The sequence below is a fragment of the Jatropha curcas genome, chromosome 3 (assembly GCF_041381405.1).
Source record: "Jatropha curcas cultivar XTBG-Jc1 chromosome 3, XTBG_Jcur_1.0, whole genome shotgun sequence".
Taxonomy (NCBI): Eukaryota; Viridiplantae; Streptophyta; class Magnoliopsida; order Malpighiales; family Euphorbiaceae; genus Jatropha; species Jatropha curcas.
The window spans coordinates 9076498-9091867 of record NC_143153.1 but is presented as its reverse complement, the minus strand read 5'-3'; the positions used below and the strand labels follow the sequence as shown (position 1 = coordinate 9091867).

General features: G+C 27.8%; 2 protein-coding genes across 2 annotated transcripts in view; both read right to left on the bottom strand.

Moving 5' to 3' along the window:
* LOC149497489 (uncharacterized) overlaps positions 1-15370 on the bottom strand; it is a 137308-nt gene that overhangs the window by 73405 nt on the left and 48533 nt on the right. The gene's annotated exons all lie outside the window — the stretch shown is intronic.
* Positions 3737-9593, bottom strand: LOC105631122 (putative terpene synthase 12). Its single transcript, XM_089718723.1, has 7 exons — positions 9347-9593; positions 8971-9238; positions 6320-6677; positions 5456-5674; positions 4838-4976; positions 4498-4746; positions 3737-4056 (listed from the first exon to the last, which is right to left on the bottom strand). Exons 1-7 carry the CDS (start codon positions 9530-9532, stop codon positions 3754-3756), a joined length of 1722 nt encoding a protein of 573 aa, XP_089574849.1. The 5' UTR covers positions 9533-9593; the 3' UTR covers positions 3737-3753.

Sequence of the window (15370 nt, the reverse complement as noted above, 5' to 3'; positions counted from 1 at the left end):
GGTCTATATGTTTATTTGTAATTTTTGATATTATTATTATTGAATTACATTCTCAAAAAAGGAAATAATTGGACTTGATGAGAAGACATAGGTAAAATATGCAGACATTGAATTCAAATATACAGACAATTATTTATATAAGATTTGAAAAAGATATTCATTTAGATGAAAAGGAATCAAATGATGGATAAATGGACTCCATTTGTAAAAACTAGAAAAAGATAAAACTCAAACAATCATAAATTCAAACATAAGATGACTATGTGTCATAACTTGCAACCTATAAGTCTGAAACATAAAAACTAATAAAGGAGTTCTCCAACTTTTGAATTTTCAGTCTTGTGCGTACACAGAAGTACATTTTTTCAACTCTTCCAGATAATAACAGCATAACAGTCTACCACTTTGCGCTGAATCAAATTATTAGTACTTTGTTAAACGACAACCAAAACTTTTATTTTGTCCCTCTGAAGAAAAATCTTTTTTAATGTCACTAAATTGAATTCAAAAAACAAAAAAGTTTTCATTCCTCTAACTTTCTAAATCCCTGTTTTTGATAAATTAGAAGTAGAAGGTTTTTATAGTTTCATTCTTTCCGGTTGAAGTCACTGATTCATGCATACCCAATATCTTTTTTTTTTTTTTTCTTTTTGTGTAAACCACCGGTAACCGGACCCTATTACACTCAGGGCTTAGTCACAGTTAAAACTCATCATCCGTCCCTCTAGAGGTGCATTTAGTGGGGATCGAACCCAAGAGCTATTCTCACATGTCCAACCTGCGTTACCAATTGAGTCACAATCCATAGGTGCATGCCCCCAACATCTTAGTTAGAAGTCTTAGTTCATTGTTTCTGTTGAAGTCTTGATCCATGCAAACCCTAACAAGAGGGTCCTTTTATTACATAAGGTAAAGGGTGTGTGTAATTCCCTGGTTATGGTATTATGAAATTTTACCATCTTTTTCTTTGTTTGCATGACTTAATTAGGTTATAGCCAAGATAATCTTCCATTTAAATGAGATAAATTATATTATAAATATTGCAGATTGATGAATATTGTGCCCATACTATCAAATCTTAAACGGGAAATATATATTATCTGGTTGTTAGGTTTAAGTGTGCACAGCTCATGAAACATGCGCTCTATTTTGAATCCAACCCAGTGTATGAACATCACAAAATTGTTAAATTTAAGTACATAATAGAATGTTTTTTAATATCAAGTACTTATGCATTTAGTCAAAAGCTGGTGGATACCGTCCGGAAGCTGTGTATAAGCAAAGCTGAAACTCTAATTTAATACTATTAGAACATAGGCATCTTCCACATGGAGAACCGATTGAGCAATCTGAATGAATCTACTATAAAGATTTGTCTGCTCAATGACCCAAATTTAATCACGTTTATGGATGAATAATAGATGTTATTTTATCTAGAGTACTGCTGTTTTATTATTATTATTATTATTATTATTATTATTATTATTATTATTATTATTATTATTATTATTATTATTATTATTATTATTATTATTATTATTATTACGCTTTCACGCGGTTGCAATATTGGAATATTGAGTTCTTGGTTCACACAACTAAATTCTTTATGTATTTATCTGTAATAATTTGATAAATAAAGAGTTCAGAATTAAAATTTTCCACTAACCAATCCTTCTCTCTATGAAAAGATGGTGTTTAAAGATATAAAGGAGCCTTCTAACTTCCAGAATAGAGTCGGACTTGTAAATATACAAGTTATGTAAGAACATCTTCAATACAACTATAGATTAGTTTAATTTATTTACCATGTATGAAAAATTGAAAGTTAAAAACAAAAGCATTCTCTAATGATATTGTCTATTTAGTCTGTAAGTGTAATGTGTTTAGAAAAAAAAGGAGATTGTTCATCACACTCTCTATTTTCATAAGATATATTAAACATGGTGACTCAACTTTTTATTCTTTTTTTTCCTATTTATTTATTTATTTCTTATTTTTTATTTTCCTTTATACCTTCTCTTTTATTTTTGCTCAAACTTCTTCTTACGCTGAAACTGATTTATTCTTCATGCATTAAAGAGCTATTTTTAAAATGTAATATCTACAAATATACATTTAGCCACATCACCATCCACAACTTCTATTTATTAAGACACATCAGCCACATGGTTGCATTAGAGATATTATAATGAGTAGTTTAATTAGTAACTGTAATTGGTTTTATCTCAAAGTGATGTGGTATTAAACTTAGTATCAAAGTCAACATTAGGGTTAATTTTTAGCTTTTGTATATATAATTTAATTTTAATCGGTTATATTAATTTCTTATTAAAGTCTAAATTTTTTTTATTAGACTTAAATAGGAAATTTAAGTCCAATAAAAAAAGGGTAGAAACTTCGGAAAACAAAAAGGGAAAGATGCATAATAGGCTCAACTGGCCTTAAGAACTGGTCCGAGTATCCGATAGCCATCCTCTGGGTCTATATATGGAACTTCCTTGAGTTGAGAAGAAGAATGCTCAGTCAGTAAGTTGGTTGGAACAACACGACTCTCAAAATAATTGGATCCCGTAAGTTGGTTCAAAAGAGACCGAAACGATAAAAAATGGGTCTGAATGAGAGAATAAGCGATTGATTTGAAGGAGAATAGAAAAGGAAAGTCAATCAAAGACAAGGAGTTCGAACAGCTACTTATACTGGTGTTTAGGGCCCGTAATTTGTTTGAAAAAGTACAACTTTCCAAATGTCCGAGTATACCACCTATCCATCCGAGGTTGGCTCATAATGGACATGGGACTTTCATCCCAGCAAAGCCCATGTGCATGGGACATTATTGATGCTGGCCTAGAAAATCAGGCCGAGGCAAGAGGACCGAATTGACATAGCTTGGAGAGGACCAAAAGGACCATTTGTGCTTAAAAACCCATAAATTGTAAATGTTGAATATATTTAGTACATTTTTAATTTTTTTCTATATATTTTCTAGGTGCACCTTGTTTGGGAGTATACTTAGGATCCTTATAAAAAGGAAAAAATTATACTGCAATACTCGCACAAATATATATAAATAAATCGAATTGTTTAACCGTTTCAAATTATCTTGTTTAACCGAATTGTTCCTCTCATTTTTGTTTTTCCCTTGCCCTTTTTATTCTTAATTCATTCTTTTTTCCGTTTATCCACCTTCCCAAGACACCAGCCCAATAAACCCATAACAATTTCTGAGGGAACTTGGTGATTAAACATCAATTGACCACCAGCTAAAGCTGTACAAGCAAACTGAATTCAAGTTATTTTATGTCTCCCTTCCTTTTTCAATACCTAATTTCTTATATTTCTCTCTTGTTCCTCACGTCTTTACTTTTCTCTCTCTTGAACTCTTCTTGTTCTCAAATTAAACATGCCTTGGCCCATCTATACACCTATCCCAAAGCACCTCTGATGGACGCAAGCCCAATGGATCCATAATAATCTCATACCCAACTCGTTAAAATAATTATATGTCAACTTGGTGATTAAACATCGATTCACCCATCAACTAAAGCTATAAATTGAGCAGTTAAAAAAGGGGGAAAAGGAGTAGTATCATTTACGCCACGTACACGAGACAAATTAACTATTTGATTTGAACTGACCATTTTTATTTGATTGTTCACTAAATTAAAATAATTAAGTTCTAAATTCATCTATAAAACTTATCTATAGAAAATATATATATATATAACAAACATCCTAATTTATGTGGTAAGAACATTAATTTTGGCTTAAGGAAATAGGCTCAACAATCAATGACAGAACTCTTCTCTTTGATCTACTATCAGGAGCTCCATGGCTATCTCCATATTGGTAAATACATTGAGAAATCCTTGCAAGATTAATAGTTGCATCGATGAAAGGCTTTGGAAACTGAGTCTCACCAATTTCATATTCATTTATTTTCTTCCAAGCTTTCTCTGTCAATTTATTTATATGTTCTCGTGCTTCCTCCTCTAAAACCCCATATTCATGAATATAACACGATATTGAATTTACAGTTTCACCCCGAATTAACTCATCCTGGAGAAATAAAGAGTTTAGGAAGAAAATATTGAAAATTTATATTATAGATCATTCCATTAAAAAATTAATTTGAACCCATTAAATTCTAATATTATTTTTACATATTATCTATATTACTTCATAAACGTATCACAAATCATTTTTTTATACATATATAATTATATTATATCAGAAATTATTATCATTATATGTGTTATTATACTCGTAAAATTTTGGATTCAAGAATGCTTTTATTGAACAATTTTCAGAATTATATGAATGATTCATTCTATAAAAAATTAAAGATTGGCGCGGAAATATTAATAATAATATAGAAAATATTGAAAATTGATTTTCAAAAACTATATAATTCTCAAAAAAAAATCAAGAACTATATATATTTGACTCCATTAACTTAAAATTGTATATATATATATATATATATATATGTTTGCATACCGATGAAGTGGCCAAATCATTGCAAAGTCTGAAAATAATGGATGGCCATTGCAAGATTTGATCGTAATTGAGTAAGGAATGAAGTGCTTCCTTTGAGTTGTTTTGATCCATCAAAAAGTAAGCATGTATAAGTATAACGATTCCTGATACAGATCGCCATCCATTTTCAATATATTCTTCAAATGACGGTGTAGATTTGTTGTGGGCCCACTTTGCTTCTTGCAAAAATGCTTTGCACAAATCACCCCACTGAAATAGTTCATAAACAATATAATAATTAATATATTAGCTATGTAATTAACTTTAATTCATAATTAATTAAAAACAAAATTGAACTTACTGCTTTGGCCAGGTGAGGAATAATAATTTCTCCATTGTCCTTGAGAGTATCGTAAGCCATCTCATTGACAGTATTATATAGAGCAAGGAAACTTAACTTCATATAATATGGAAGATCTTTCACAGCATTGACTTCCCATCTAAAGAAATAATTCAATATTTGTATCTGATTAGTATAATTTAATTAATGCTGTTCTTTTTATCAGGAAAAAGATTTAATTTTAATAAAGATGAATTTGGAATAAATTTGGCTAATCCAAAGACTAATCCAAGCCGATGTGCCTCCTTTTTTTCAATCATAAAATAGAAAGCCAAGCAATAAGTTATTGAAATGTGAATTTAATCATAACCCTACACTTTCAGCAATAATTATACCACTCGTCAAAATAAAATACCTTTGTAGGATTTGATCATAACTCTATATTTTCACTTCTTATTTTGATGGGGTTATGGTTATTATTGAAATGTGAAAGTGCATGATCATGAAGGATTCTCGCAAAGTTCAATAGGGACTACAAAGATAATCGCCTAAAGTATAGGTTCAAATTTATACATTAAGTCATCTAACAATATATGATAATGGATGGATGTCAACATTAGAAATGGTAGGTAGACAAACCTCTCAACAGCTTCTGTAAATAGCTCCAATTCATCCAAAGTGCCGTAAATATCATATACATCGTCAATGGTAGTAATGAAAGAAGCGACTTTTGTTAATGCTTTACGACATCTGCTAAATTGTGGCTCAAAGGCCATTCCAACTGTCGAAAAGAAGCACTCCATTAGTCTGTCTCTACTAAACCTCAAATGTTTTGCTAGTTCCAAATTGTTCCACCACCTACTCACATAGGAAAAAAAAAAAAAGAGTTAAGGTTAGGGTAGACACATCTAACGTGCATACTTGTGGGTGTTATGGATCCAAATGAGGCTGAACTTTCAGCATCCTAAATGATAGAATTATTCTATGAATCGCAATATAATAGTTGGCCACTGATCATTGAATCTGATTCAAGAAATGTTATTGCCTAGGTTATCAACAAAAAATAAAAGATAATGGGAATGGTCAGAAAAATTTAATAGATTTGATATCTTAGTCATTATTTTAAGTTCAGTTCTGTCGTATAAAGAAGAGAAAGAATTCGTTTGCAAATTATTTGGCAAAAAAGGGATAATAATACCTTTTTTTTGTTATGATTATAAATGTTGTATCTGATATACTTGTATTTTTTTGTTTGTCAGTAATTTCTTTTCTCTTACATTATCTATTAGGTAAAGGTTTAATTAACTTTCCGGAATATGATAGTGTCTTGGGGAAAACCTGATGGTTTGAGTATAGTAATGTGATTATCTTTATTTTCTATTTAATTCTTAAATAAAAAATTATTCTTTGCTCCTAAAACCAAAAAAAAAAAAAAAAAAGACTCATCTAACATGCAAGTGTACTATTTTTTTTTTTCCCCAGGCTAGTTTGTTTAATCATCACCTTGACATTTCTTTAAGATCTCTTTGGAGTACAGATTGCACCATACTAAAATTCAGCTTTGCAAGTTCAAGTAACAAAGGGTTTACTTCTTCCCTTTTACCATATGCTTCAATATACCAGCGTGCTTCCGACAGAACCATTCGCCGACGCAACGGAAGCTCAAGAGCGTGGCTAATGTCTGAGTTATTCTTAATAAGGTTATTGAGATGTGTTCTTGTTTGTGTCATTGCATTGTCTAATAGAAATTCTCCTTCAAAGGAGAAAAATGAAGCTTCGTATAGACTCAAAATTCCTTTTTCATCCTTCTTGAAGCGTTCTTCCAGATTACCATCTTTGTCCATGAAATTCCTGAATTCATCTAAAGGCATCAACATGATAATTATCTAAGTCAGACTACTATATAATATAATAATCAAATTAAAGGCTGGTAATAATTTTGCATGCTGCACAATAAACTTTAAATGTTGTGCTATATATATATTGAAATGAGTGACAACTACATATTTGATGTTATCTATTTTGGCCTTGGTCTAATATACTCCCTCGTTTCCAAATAGTTGTTATATTTGTGGATTTAACAAATAATTAATTATTTTTTCCGTTTTTACCCTTTCTATATGACTAATAGTTATTGAACGGTTTTTACTCAAATAATAAATTAAGGATAGCACAACAAAAGTTGAAATTATGAAGATGATTGTTTCAAAGTCATCCTAACTACATATCAATAGGGAAGCCAGACTCCAATATTAGAGATGGCTAAAAGAAAGTTTTCAAAATTAAAGGAGCCAAATGAAAAGAAAAATTTTTTGCCCAATTTCTGGGTAATAATTTTAAAATTCTTTTGAGTTTGGGGGGCCTGGACTCCCCCCACTCCCCACTCCCTCCGCCCCTGCATATCAACTCGATATTTTGCAGATAAAAGCTAGAAATCCTAAAAATTATTGATATTGGTGTTGAAAGGTGTGTAATATTATTAAAATTTACAATTCAAGTACATAATAGATCATTCACAAAATTTAGGAGTGAATAAGGTGAAATTTTTTTAGAAGTTCATTGAAGAAGTTCTATTTGCTTAAAAAAAACTTCCCTTTCTTTATGTATTCAACTCGAAAAATTTTATGACATCCTTAATTTTTATTTTGACCTACTAAACATTTCAACTTATAAAATTGGATATGTTAAATATTTTATTTCACCTATTGAACACATAAACTTATATATTTAGATCGATTAAACACTTATTAGATAGTTAAAATATATAAAAATCGGCCCAATGCTTAAATTCATCCTTGTACTTTACGTAAAAAAATTTTGTGGCACTCCCACCTTTTACTTTGACCTATTAAACACTTCCATTTATAAAATTGTACCAATTAAATACTTCAACTTGTAAAAATTATTCTATTGAGTATTCAAACTTCTGAAATTTGATCAATTAAATACTTATCATATAGTTGAAAAATATGAAAATTATTGTTCTAAAGATAATACTAACCACATATTAAATGAATATGTTTCACATAAATACCAAAAACACCAAGAAATGTTATTATTAATATAATGAGGGATACAATATTAGTAAAATTTGCAACTTCAGGAACATAATAGGCCATTCGCAAATTTCAGGGGTGCCACAAGTTTTTTTCCGGAAAGTATAGGGATATATTTATGCATTTGGTCTATAAAAATCATTATTCGAAAAGTTGTATTAACTATATCAAATCAATATTTTGCATATAAAAGCAAGAAATCTTAAAAAAATTTTTTAGTAATTAAAGGGGTATGAGTTTATTACAACAAGTGAAGTTTAAGATGTCACAAGATCGATTCTAAAGTTTGTGCGCCACAAACTAAGTCTTTTTTATCACAATTCAGAGGTTAAATTATGTATTAGGCATCAATTGATCAATACATGAGATTCTTTTTTCCAAAATATTAAGTTATTTGATAATACTGATTTACATATCGCTTAAGTCTCGATATGTTCCTAAGTAGGGGAGCATTCGGCCAATTCGATCGGTTTGAGTAAAATTTTTAACCGAAATAAACTAACTGAAATTTTTTTTTGACTTAACCTTAACCGAATTAATTTTGATCATTAATCGAACCGAAGTCAAAGAAAATGAAAACTTAATTAACCGATCGAATTTAACCGAAATTTGGGATTAACCGACTTTAACTGAAATAAAAATTAACCGAAGTTATTAATCACTATTTAATCCAACTAAAAACTGAAATATTTTTAATTTTTAACTTTATTATCTACTTAATCAAAACGACGTAGTTTTGAGCGTCGGTTAATTTAATTAATTCGGTTAAATTATGTTTTAACCGAATTTTTAACCGATCACCGAAATTTTATTTTTCTTTAACTGAACATTCATTCACCGAACCGAACTGAATTAATCGAATTAACAAAATTGGCCGAATCGAATGCTCACCCATACTCTTAATGATTTTAAGGATGTACTTTCCTATATAAACCTGGTGCATTCAAATATATATTATTCCTGAAAAGCTTTTCAATTGAAATGTAAGAATCCTAGTTTCATTGCGTTTACTTAGAGTGAATCGTCATTTAACTTCTCCTTTTTAACAAAATAATAAAATATTTAAAAATAATTATCGGTAGTCAACTCTTCAAGTACCTTGAGAAACCTGATAACCATGTTGTCTGAGAAGCCTAAAGCTGAGAGCAACAACATGAAGAGATTTGTTGGACATAACTTTACATCCTCCCAGAGCTTGGAATCTATCAAGCACTTTGTTTATGTCTTTCTTGAAGAGATACTCTAAACCCAACCTTTGGATGTCATCAATCAGTTCAAGAATTGTCAAAAACTCCTTACTTTCATCATTAATTACACTCCTCACTTCCTCCTCTAGCTTTCTTGCCTTGTCTTTGTACAGCAAATCCTGCAATTAATCCTCGTTTCAAGCTTATATATGATGAAGGGATCTAAAAATAGGTCCTGGCAATTAAGGGAAAAAAGGAAGAAAATTTCATGAAAGTATTATACATACTGCGTTATCATTCTTTAAGGACTGCAAAAAGCTGTAGCTCCACGTAGTTGGTTGGTAATTAGCAGAGCGTCTCTCATTTGGAGGATGAGAAATTTGTGCCTTCAATGACCATTTGGGCTCTTTATTATTCATTTTAGGACTTTTTATTCCAGTTAGTAGCGAAGGAATATTTGCAATTAAATGCATTTTGATTTATGAGGTAATAATAGCGAAGGAATGTTTCTCTTTGCAATTAAATGCTATTGAAACAGGTTATTACTAGTTAAGAATCTTATGCTTTTACACTATATATAAAAAGGTTGGTAGGTCCAGATTCATTATTAATACCGTTGAAGTTGGTAGGTCCAGATTCCCATAATTAAGAAATCACGTTTTTTATATGCAAAATTAGTAACCATGACTTAACTCCTTAGGCCCCATTACAAGGAAACAAACCAAACTCTATGTACTATATGACACATGATGAAATTGGTTACTTACAATAATCTAAACCTCATTCTTTTGTTCACCAAAATTGGTTATTATTTTAGATCAAACCACTGTGTATATACTAGTGTTCAAGAACATGCGATGTACATTGTTACTCATTGAACATACCCGTTAGAATAATTATTTATAATTTATTTTTTATTAATTTTTACAAAGACAATATAAAAATTCAATATTTTTAGTTATAATTATTACATATATAAAAATAGGTGCAAACCACTATTATACATATCTAGTATTTGATGAAAAGTTCTAATAATTTTTTACAATAGAATTTTTGACAAAATGGAATAGTTTTAAAGTTGAAAATAAATAACTATTTGATCCAAGATCTCGCCACATATAAAAATAAATACATATATAAATTATTGGTAATCAAATTCAATTTTTTTTTTTTGTGATAGTATACCAAAATAAAAAAAAATTAAAAGTTCAAATTATTACCTCAGCCATTAATAATAATAAAGGGATTTTTGATATAGAAATAGCAAAGAAACACTTAATAGCAAAGAGTCTTCAATGAATTATTGATAATAGAAGCAAAAAAATCATTGATAGTAGCCAAAGAAAATATAGTTATTTGATAGATTAAATTTTCAATTGAGTTATTATTTAAATATTTGTCCTTTATTATCATAATAATAAATGTAATATTAAAATCAACGTATAATAAATTTTTAAACTAAAAGTATGCAGCAACTTAAAAAAAAAAGGCCGTAAATGTTAAAAAAATTACAATCATAATTTAAATAAAGTTTTTTAAAAAATTAACAGATTTATACTAATTGAAAATTGATTAAGAAATTTACTTAGTAGATTAAGGATAAAATAATTAATACCATTCAAGAGAATGATAATGCAAAAAAAAAAAAAAAAAGTAGCTAACAATATTAACAAAGCAACCAAAGGAAAATATGAGGAAAGAAAAGAATTTCAATTTATAATTTATAAATTTAATTATTTTTAGATTTTTAATATAAACTAGTTAATTTCTTTTGCAATAAAATTATAAATATAATTGATTTAATATCAGATTCAATCAAAATTTCTACAATAGGATTTTTGTTCCTAATTAAGATTGGATAGAATTTTTCGGTTGTCATTTCTAATATATATTTGATTTAATATTAACAATAAAATTAAAATTCTTAAAGTTTTATATTCTTACCATTTACTATTTACAATAAAATTATATATATATATATATATATATATATATATATATATATATATATATAAAATTTATTATTTTATTCAATAGAATTTCTATTTAAATAGGAAATTAAAATCCTTAATAATTAAATTAGCTTTATTTTTTGACTAATAAAATTAAAATCTTTAACAATTTCCTATTTAGAATTGATTAAACTTCCTATAGATGCTAGAACATACTTAATAAATATAAATAAAAATTTTATTCTATTAATTTATAAATAGAAAAAGTTAAAATTATACTTATTGCAAGAAAAAGACATAATTGTAAATTCAATAATTATAAATTAGCAAAGCTTGATGTAATAATTCTAAATTAGCAAAGCTTGATGTAATAATTCTTGATAGTCAAAAGCAACAAATTCGTGATAGTTAAGAGTAACAAATTTTTGATAGTCAAAACTCAAAACTAATTAAAACCAAACGTATGTGTAATGGTATGATAAGACAAAATCTTAATTAGAATAGTATTAAATGACAAATTCCTAATTAAGGTGAGATTAAATTTATAATATTAATATAATAAAAATAATAAATTGAAATCATAATTACAGTAGGATTAAAGTCAAATTTCTAATTATAATGAAATTAAATTTATAATATTAATGAAAAAGAGCCACCAATAAGGGATCAATAAATTTAATGTCTTATATTAAAATATATTTAAATTATATGTATAGGAATTTCAAAATTTTCCTAATTAGAATAGGACTAAATTATTTTTAACGATATTTTTAATTAATCAACTAACAAAATACCAATAAAAGAGTTTTCTAATTAGAATAAGATTAAATTATTTTTCAATCAACTAGTAAAATTAAAAGTCTGCAGAGGCGTCTTAGAAACTCAATGTTCCCTCACACACATACATACGCGCGCGTGCACACACACACACACACACACACACACACACACACACACACATATATAATTTTAAATTCTTATACATGTAAAAAAATTCTGATTTATTATATTATAATTTGAATATTGAAATTCTCACCGCTATCTTACTTCTATCGAAATACTTGAAACTAAAAATATTATCTTGATAAATATTAATCTTTCAATCAAAATAAAATTTAAATTTTACTAATAAAATATAAAATAAAAGGGAGGAAGAAAAGAGAAAAGAAAGTACAAGCATGCCAAAGGATACGGTGAAGAGATATAGGCAGTGAAAATAGCTTAGTAAAATTTGGTTATAACTTTAGAAACGGATAAAACTTCCGTTTCTAACACATTTGTAGAACCCTTTATCACCTCTTAGCAATGGAAAACTAATGAAACAAGATTTGTTAATTAATAAGAATAATATGATTAAGGAAACTAATATAATCCATCTAATTAAAATTATTGTATACTTTAATCGATAAATAAAATTAAAAATTTATTAATTAGAGGTTCCTTCTTTTTAAGATATTTTATGATAATGCTATTGAGGATGAAAAGCTTGTAAGGTTGTAGTTATTCATGATTACTAAATAATTACTGTTAATCTATAAATTTATAAATCTAAATTATAAGAACTATAAATAAAAATTATTCTATTAATTTATAAATTATAAGAACTATAAATAAAAACAATTACAGTTAATCTATAAATTTATTATGTTACATCAAATTTTTGCTAATTTGAAATTTATAATATTAATATAATAAAAATAATAAATTAATATCATAATTAGAAAATGATTAATAATGATACTTTTGTCCATTCATAAACTTAGTAGCGATGTTTTAAGAACCTAATGTTCCACAATCGCGCGCGCGCGCGCACACACACACACATATATATATTATTTTAGTCTTAATAATATAATTGTGGTACAATTTCATTAGCTACAATTTTTGCTATAGACAGAGCATTAGCTACAATTTCATTCACATGTTATATAATTGTGGTAGGCCATGGTACGCAGAATTTATAGATAGATTTAATCTAACATTTTCGCTATAGATCCATTCAATAAAATAAAATGGACAATTTACTTTTTAATATTATTATTATAATTATTATATAATTATGAAGGTCAATATAATAACGATAATATATATATATATATATATATATATAAATAAAAGAATTGTAATAAAAAAATGTTATGATTAAATTTGATAATTTATCTAATAAAACTGTTGGCTAGTATTAAAAAATAAAATAAAATTAATTATATATTTATTACATTTAAAGTGTAACAAATACTTCTAAAATGTCAGAAACCACAATATTCATAAATTATTTTCGGAGATATCTTTCTCATAATTACTTTTTTTTTAAAAGCTATTTTTGAAAAAAAGGCCTTGAAACTAAAAGAAAGGACAATCCCGTATGAATCACGTGTGCTGTGCCTGTCGACGGATAGCAGAGGAGCAGCCACATTTTTCAGGCCACACAAATATTTCAAACTATTTAAAATTGTTTCAGATATTACTGAATTTTGTGCAAAACGTGCAACCGACAACAAAACCACAACTGTCAATGTATTGCTCACAAACTAATCAAAACGGGTTGTGCATGTATGATGTATCTACCTTCCATTGTAAAATTAGCTTACTTAAAGTGTTTATTTTATATTTTAAAAATATAAAAATTATCTGTAAAAATTATATTAACCACCTATCAAATCAATATTTAACATATAAAAGTTAAAATTTTAAATGAATGATTTTTTTTATTAGAAATGAAACTATAAATTTCATTAAGAGAAAATCGTATACAGATATGACATAAAGATAAATATATTTTCATATTTTCATATATGAAATCTAATAAAAAATCATATATACAAAAGTGAAAAAAACACAATCCTGATTTAATGATTTGATTGAATTGACAAAGCATAATTGAAATACCCCGAATTTTTATTTTCGAAACTTTTAAATTTTTATTAAATCAAAAATCTCGATTTTCAACTATATGGGCTATAAATACTGAACAATCTTAATTTGAGTCTAAAATTTTGTGAGTTGGGCCCAAGCCCAAATGTATTGTCGGAATTTTTGATTTGAGAACAGTTAAATTTTCGAGAAATATTGGGCCTGAATTGTGAAATATTGTAGAAGATAAACTTGGGCCGAGAAATAATAAAATCTTGAGGAATATTTTTTATAGTCATATGCGTTGAATGTTGAAATTTATGTTGAGATAATAGATTTTAGTGTTTCAGGCTTACTACGAGCCTCGAGCCTTAAGCTAACCTAGGCCCTAGTACGGGTCCGGCCCATGAGAACAGTTCGTGACAATAATATATGAATCATAGGTGATTGGTTGCTTCACTTGGTGGCTATTCGTGGCCATTATTTAAATCCATAGTCTTTCTACAATTTTGATATAATTCACTTTTAAATTTCTTCCTTTCTTTAGAGGGGATTTCTGCACTTCTTTCTACATTTGCCTAAATAAAAAAAATACTATATCATAACGGTGACAATTGTAGCTCAAAACTAAATATGAGCAACACTAAACCCCAATATTTGGGCAACATTAACTCAGTTTTGCATCAAAAGATATAAATTTGAGGATTATTTGAAAAAAAAAGACAAAAAAAAAAAAAAAAGAAAGTGATGACCACCTGTGAAAGCTCAACGGTGGCAGTCTGTCGAAGAAAAAAAAAAGAGAACTTTTAGATTTTGGGAGAAGAGATAAATAAACGATTTAACTTTTACTTAATATAAATAATTCTACTTAATATAAATAAAGTTAAGATAAATTAAAACTAACTCAAAATTTTAAGCATATTACTATTAGTTATTAATTTTTGATAGCAAAATTCATTAATTTTAAAATAATGAAATTTTTATGAGTTGTTTATATTAAATACAAGATTTAATAATTAAATGTATATGACAGTTATTTTTTAATTTCAAAAATAACTAACGGTTTGCTACTGTAAAGTTAAATGTTCTTGATGAAATATAACAATTGCTTAATATTTTTGGCAAGGTCAGCTAGTAAAGAGTTTTGGTTGTCGTTCCTTGCATCTAGGGTTTCTCCTTCATTGAGATCGTGGTCCGCAATTTTGAGTCTTTTTACTATTTTCTTATAGTTTCCTATCCAGTTTTTGATTTCCTGATCGTTTCTTCTCTTTGTTTTCTCATTGTTTTCTTTTCTTTGCCTTCTATTATTGTCTTGGTTGTTTTCTATTGCGTTTTGACCTCACATTATTTTCTTTCCTTCCTAGGTGCAGTCTTTTTAACATAACTTTGCCTCTATGTCCATGATATAAATCAGCTCTGGGTTGTGGAACAATCAGTAATAATCAGAATCCCTATATAAGTGAAGTAGAGGCCGACGTTATTGATATTGTTGAGGTGTTGGAGACA

What these genes read in the sequence shown, in the direction of transcription:
- LOC105631122 (XM_089718723.1), bottom strand. Translation starts at nt 9,532, where the DNA reads ATGCATTTAATTGCAAATATTCCTTCGCTACTAACTGGAATAAAAAGT. An exon ending in TTTACAGAAGCTGTTGAGAG is followed by an intron (nt 4,977 to 5,455) that starts GTTTGTCTACCT and finishes TTATTTCTTTAG; the next exon opens with ATGGGAAGTCAATGCTGTGA. An exon ending in TTCCTCACCTGGCCAAAGCA is followed by an intron (nt 4,747 to 4,837) that starts GTAAGTTCAATT and finishes GAACTATTTCAG; the next exon opens with TGGGGTGATTTGTGCAAAGC.